This window comes from Taudactylus pleione, unplaced genomic scaffold (genome assembly GCF_031769625.1).
Source record: "Taudactylus pleione unplaced genomic scaffold, aTauple2 ptg000333l, whole genome shotgun sequence".
NCBI classification, from domain to species: domain Eukaryota; kingdom Metazoa; phylum Chordata; class Amphibia; order Anura; family Myobatrachidae; genus Taudactylus; species Taudactylus pleione.
Window position 1 is genome coordinate 6,175,055 of NW_028284734.1, and position 6,723 is coordinate 6,181,777.

The following is a 6,723-nucleotide window of genomic DNA, read 5'->3' on the forward strand; positions in this document are numbered from 1 at the left end:
TTTACAACCATACCCTTTCTTCTCAGTATATTAGTGCGTAGAGAAGGAGCTGTATATTCTGGGATTGCCCTTATTGCCTGGTATGGTAAAGACTAGGAATATTGGGCCTGATTCAGGTATGTACGTAAAACCAATGGTTTATGTACATATCCGATGTTTGGGGGTCTGTGCATGAAGAGGACCCATCCTGTGCCTGTGCAGAACGGGTCCTGCATGATTGCTCGCAGTCCTTCCCTAGCCGCAGCATTGTTGACATGCTGCGGCATTTGGGGAGCGGCGACCAGGACCATTCTATAAAAGGGGGCATGTTATCCCCCATTTTGTAAGGGTGCCAAGCCCAAGGTCTGCGTTGTTGGACATAGACTTCCTGAACCTAGCAGATGGGCTTCCGACAGCCAGGTTGAGTAAGCTTCGATGATCGTGATTTTGATTGTCTACGGACGCTGCTCTTGGATCGCAGATGCATGCAGAAGGTGTCTATTTCCTACAGACATCTCCTGTTGCATTTGCATTTTAGTTGGATGGTATTACACAGCCAGTTCCTTGCATGGGGGTCACTATGACAGTCACTATGATGTTCTCCCTATTGTGTTGCAGTCACTCAGATGCTGTCTCTGTATTATATGCCAGTCATTAGGATATTTTCTATATATGTATGTAGTCACTAGGATGTTACCTGTATAGTATGGCAGGGCTTGAATTTTTCTAAAACCTAGGATCCAGGATGAAAGTGTAGGAGCCAGACTCCCCTTCCCCTGGGGCAGCATTACTGAGCACCTATGCCTCGGGCAACCAACCCCCATGGCCACACCACTAACTGGGTACCCCAGGTAAACCACCCTCCCACAGCCACATTACTGAGCAGCTAACCCCCCTCTCCAGGCAACCAACCCCAGAAAAACCACCCCTCCGCAGACAAAAAACCCTGGGCAAGCAAAGCCACCACCGGCAATGGCCGAACTAGAGAGTGGTGGGCCCAGATGCAAGAATATGCTTTGGGCACTTCTCTGCAGTGCCCCCAGTAGTGGTCCCCCTGTGCAGTGCCCCCAGTAGTAGTCCCCCCTCTGCAGTATCCCCAGTAGTAGTCCCCCATCTGCAGTGCCCCCAGTAGTAGTCCCCGCTATGCATTGCCCTTAGTAGCGCCCCCCTATGCAGTGCCCTAGTAACACCCCCCTCTTATACCGTGCCCCAGTAGTGGTCCCCATATACAGTGCCCCCAGCAGTGGTCCCCCTGTGTAGTGTCCCTTTAATCAGCGCCCCCAGAAGTGGTCACCCCTATGCATTGCTCCCAGTAGCTATCCTTCCAGTAGTAGTCCCCCCTATACAGTGCCCCCAGTAGCAGTTCTCCCTATGCAGTGACCCCAGTAGCAGTTCCCCCTATGCAGTGACCCCAGTAGTAGACCCCAGTAGTAGTCCCCACTATGCATTGCCTCTAGTAGCGGCCCCACCCTGTACAGTGCCCCATTAGTGGCCCCGCCATACAGTGTCACCAGTAGCGGCCACTACCACCTAATGCAGTGCCCCCACAGTAGCAGCCACCCAAACTATGCAGTGTCCCCAGTAGCGGCCACCCAACCTATGCAGTGCCCCTTAAAAATAAAAAAATAAAAAACGTAACTTACCTGATCCATGCTCCTGCCGACGACCACCGCTGTCCGCTCCTCCAGGCCCGCTCTGCACTATGGGAGAGACGTCATGCTGTGGGGTGATCCGGAAGGCGGAGCTCATGAGTGAGCTCCAGCCGGCTCACTCCGTGGACAACGCAGCAGCCAATGAGAGTCTGTCTGAGTCTCATCGGCTGCTATAACAAACATACAGCCGCCGCTGGTGGCTGTGTGTTTGTTACTCTGTAGTGTGGACCGCGCTCGCGGTCTGCACTACAGGGGCTGGGGGTTGCTGAAAATCTGGTCGCCAGGCAGCCAAATCTGATCGCCATAGCACCTGGCCCCGGGGTTTTGTCGAGCCCTGTAGTACGGAGGTCACATGAATAATCTCTGTAATGTTTGGAGGTTCCTACTATGCTCTTTATGTTGTATAACAGTCACTAGGATGCTCTCTGTATTCTATGTTGGTCACTGTGATTTTCTATGTATTGTATGGTAGGTAGTAATATACTGTGTATATTGTATAGCTGCCAGCAGGATGCCCTCTGTATTGTATGGTGGTCACTAGGGAGGGGGGTAGGTCTGGTTGCCTGGAAACCCCCCTCCCCAGCCCACACCATGACCACAATATAAATAGTATATAATACAATTTTACTAGTGCTGCATCTTCTCCTCAGTATCACAAATTAAGTAATTAGCACCACCTGTGAATCTTTTAACATGTGTCAGCTAGTAATGAATACACCTGTACATCAACTAGGATTTCTGGAAAACATGCACTGTTAGAGTGACACTGCTATATACCATCTACAGGGTTAATTATTAATACATTTATCCAGTGCATAAGGAGATCAATATGTACAGATGTGTCGGGGCAGTGCTAAGTTCTTCTGCTCCTCCCCAGACTCTTGATTTGCCCCCATCCTCTAGAATGGTGCCCACAAGCGCAATTGGGTGACCCCTGATCGATTGGGAAGAAAACGTATTTACAGTTAGGAAGAAAAAGCTTTAGAAAGTTCATCTACAGTTTTCTTGACTACTGTAAAGAAATAAAAAAAAATAAAATGAATCCGTCAGGAAAGGGTTAGAGTTGATTCATTTATTTCCTGATGGTGGCGCTCGAGTATAGCACAAATGGCAACAATTACCATTAGCAGAGGAAAAAGGGTGTAATGTACCTCTATAATGGATCTGTCACTACAAAGGTGGAATTTATATTACCGTCATAACACCGTGCAATTAAACATAGTTGATATGACAAAGGGTTTCTATAAAGAAGATAGTGCATTTTGTTTTAGTTATTTGTGTTTGTTTTACAAAGAGACTGTCTCTTGTGAGAGGCGTGTGAGTGTCATAGTGAACTTTGTGACTTACCTGTGTGCCTGTTTCCTGCTTAGCTCTGACATAGAAGAGGGCAGCCTTTGTTCCCTTCATTTTATTTCAGCTACCTGCTATTAAATAATGAACAACTGCGTAAGTATTAAACAGGGTGTAAAATAATGTCACTTGTGGATTACATAAACTGAATATGGTTTACCTGAGAAATATAGTTATGAAACTGTAAGATCTTCTATCATTTACCGCATTAAAACTATCTAAATTGCATCACAAACGAAGCATAAATGCCGTGTATATAATTCAGCAGAGATTATTTAATTGAAATAAAATGTTACCTAAATAAAAACAAAAACAACTTTTTAAAATAACTAATAGTAAAGAACAATTACCCGTATTTCTCAATAGCGACCAGCACGATTTAATGTACTTTTAATCGTTGTATATAAATAAAAAGTGTTTGTAGGTTAAAATAAATATATGTAACTTTCATTAAAATGATTACATTACTGTACAATGGTAATACGTTCCATTATAATGTGTATCCGTTACATATAATTGTGTGCAGATTTCATAGATGTGTGGAAATCCATGTTGAATACATATATGACACTATTAGTGTATTACTATAAATAGAAGAGAATATATATCTGTATGGACTGTGTTTATATGGAGACTATTGCAGTTTAAAATGCAATAAAATTGAATGTAGTAGAACAAAGTCTAATTTGTTTGAAGTAAATGTATAGTAACTGTATTGTATAAGTTATGACTGGTAATGTAATATGGTGAATTTCAGATGATCAAGTACCTGTTGAATCATGTGAATAAACTTATCAGCGTTATATACAGGCAACTTATGTATGTATATATTGTATCTATCTTATTCATACATATGTGTATATAATGCATATGTGTACGTGTGTGTGAATATATATTTTATATATATTTTATATATATATACATACATATGTGTGAGTATCTATCTATCAGTTCAAGTTGCAACTATGATGTGTAGCGCTGAATCTACCAATTTTAAATAAATGTACGACAGGCAGTATATTTATTTGTCTGTGCTATACTGCAAATCTATGTATAGATTATGTGATATTTGCGTATATATAACTATACGCATAACATGAACCATTTGTTGAAGTGTATAAGAATAGTTACACACTGACATTCTTTAAAACATATATGAGAATGTATGTACTTTAAATTTAAATCTGATATTATTTATTCTCATACATATCATACTAAAGGGAAGACTGCATATGGGAAGAAACTAAATATATAAGTGTGCGTGTATAAATACAATACATAAATTGCATATATATGTATATATAAATATATATATATATATATATATATATATATATATATATATAAAATCACGCCCACACAGGGTTTATATGCAGCTGGTCATAAAGCACTGGTTTACTTTCTGTTTGCAGTCGGCATGCACCATGGATAATGTACAGTGAGTGGATCCCGCTGCCATTACTGTTCCCCACTTACAGGGATTGAGGTCCCGGGACAGGAGAGGACAAGGTCCCATAGAGGAAGGACAATCACCATTGTTCTGGGGCTGCTGCCTGCCCTGGATGCTACTTTTCCTTCTCCATTAGCCGGAGTGACGTCTCTAGCCATGTGATGGCCCCTGCCTGCTATAAGGAGAGCCGGAGACCCGCCCTATTCTGGAGTGAGACCCAATCTGCTCCCAGAGCCTCTCCGGGACTCCTGCTCTAGGTCCTGTGAGTAGCTGATGCCAGGCTGCAGGTGTGGGGGAAGCGGTGACCGCTGCCAGCCTCTGTACTGCTGCTGTGTGTGTGCAGCTTGGAGGAGGGCTCCCAGCACCCAGGGGAGCCGGAGGGGAGAGGTCTCCTCCTCGCCCCGCAGCCTTATGTTCTGCCCTGCCAGCCATGACTCTGAGCTCTGACATGTCCGATGCCTCTGCCCTGGCGGATGAGACCGACATTGATGTGGTGGGAGAGGGGGAGGACGAGGAGCCCAGGGGGTGCCACCACTATGCCGGGGAGGAGGAAGAGGAGGAGGGGGTGGCAGAGGACATCTCGATGCCCAGTTCCCCGCAGTGCTCGCCCACCAAAGACCCCTACAAGCCGGCCAGCAAGAGCGCCCTGGTGAAGCCTCCGTACTCTTACATCGCCTTAATCACCATGGCCATCCTGCAGAGCCCTAAGAAGCGCCTGACCCTCAGCGAGATCTGCGAGTTCATCAGCCAGCGCTTCCCCTACTACCGGGAGAAGTTCCCGGCCTGGCAGAACTCCATCCGCCACAACCTCTCCCTCAATGACTGCTTCGTCAAGATCCCCAGGGAGCCCGGCAACCCGGGCAAGGGCAACTACTGGACCCTGGACCCGGAGTCCGCCGACATGTTCGACAACGGCAGCTTTCTCCGCAGGAGGAAGCGCTTCAAGAGGCAGCAGAGCCCGGAGCTGCTGCTCAGGGACCCCGGGCACTTTATCCCAGCAAGCAGCAGCCGCCTATGGCTACGGACCGTACAGCTGCGGCTATGGCATCCAGCTGCAGCCCCTTCCACCCACACTCTGCCCTGATTGCCTTCCAGTCCCAGCACAGGCAGCCAGCCGGTGCCCCCACCATGCCAGCCCCCATCCCTCATGCCACCTGCCAGCGATCTGCCCAGGACCTGCACTTTCTATCCTCACCAGCTCAACACAGCACTGCCTGCCCCCATGCAGGCTGCCAAGCCCTGCTCAGCCCCTCCACCCTTCCTCCTTTTCCATAGAGAGTATTATTGGTGGGATATGAGCCCCGGGCAGTGCCATGCTTCCAAAGCTTCCGGGGTGCCAGTCATCTCCAGGGCCTTGGTGACTTTCTCCGGCTCCCCAGCTGCAGCCTTAGGTGGGGCCCTGCAGCCTGGATCAGTGCTTGCCAATGGAGAACCTTTTACCGCTAGGATTGCTAATTCATAAATCAGGCATGTACTGAGAAGGTAGGATGCTGTATGGCTTATGCATTGTCTTTGCCTTTATATGCAATGGTTTTACCAAGAGAGGCTGCAGCCAGCCAACCTTCCAGCCTAATGTACTTGTATTGTTATTTATACCACCTCTTGGTGACCTTGCACATGCAATCAGCCATCACAGTAGCATGGCACTCTATCTACTCTCATAAACACCCGTTTGTGAGGCTCTCAGGTCTGGCGGGTCATAGAAGTCCCCTAGAAATCAAGCAATACCTTGTAGTGCACCATTATAAGTGCTGAATGATTTACATGTTTACACAGAGACATCTGACAATTTTCCATTTTTTAACCTGTGTTTTGTATTATAATAGACTGAAGGAATATTTTTTTTTGTACTTAAGTGTTCTTATTTACAACAAATAATGTAAAAAAAACTTACTGCCAAGTATTATTGTACCAAGCTAATGTAATTTTTTTTCACATTTTTAAAAAAAATAAAATGTTTAATTTAAAAAAACACCTATTTTTTTACTTTTATAAATATGACTTCTTAGATCATGCTCGGAAAGAGGATGTGATCCAGCTGTGCTAATCATATGTGTGTGTATGTGTGTGTGTGTATATATATATATATATATATATATATAAAACACACACACAAAGCAATACAGGGAAGAGTAAACAAAGCCATTTAATTACTATTATAGATTAAAGTTATTTAATTATGTTGCCAACAATTCAATAACTACAAGATATGCACTAAACCTGTCTTATGGACTGTGGAGTTGGGTAACCTAATTGAATATAACTTTTGAACTAATATCCGATACAGAAGAA

The 6,723-nt window shown here is 45.1% G+C and overlaps 1 protein-coding gene across 1 annotated transcript; it reads left to right on the forward strand.

Annotated features, from left to right (window-relative positions):
• The first annotated feature begins 4,659 nt into the window (after window positions 1-4,659).
• FOXD1 (forkhead box D1) lies at window positions 4,660-6,342 on the forward strand. The gene is given in 6 exon segments (XM_088443694.1): window positions 4,660-5,430; window positions 5,432-5,489; window positions 5,491-5,547; window positions 5,549-5,680; window positions 5,682-5,718; window positions 5,721-6,342. Coding segments are annotated over 6 exon segments (1,026 nt in total). The 5' UTR covers window positions 4,660-4,861; the 3' UTR covers window positions 5,894-6,342.
• Window positions 6,343-6,723: the final 381 nt, after the last annotated feature.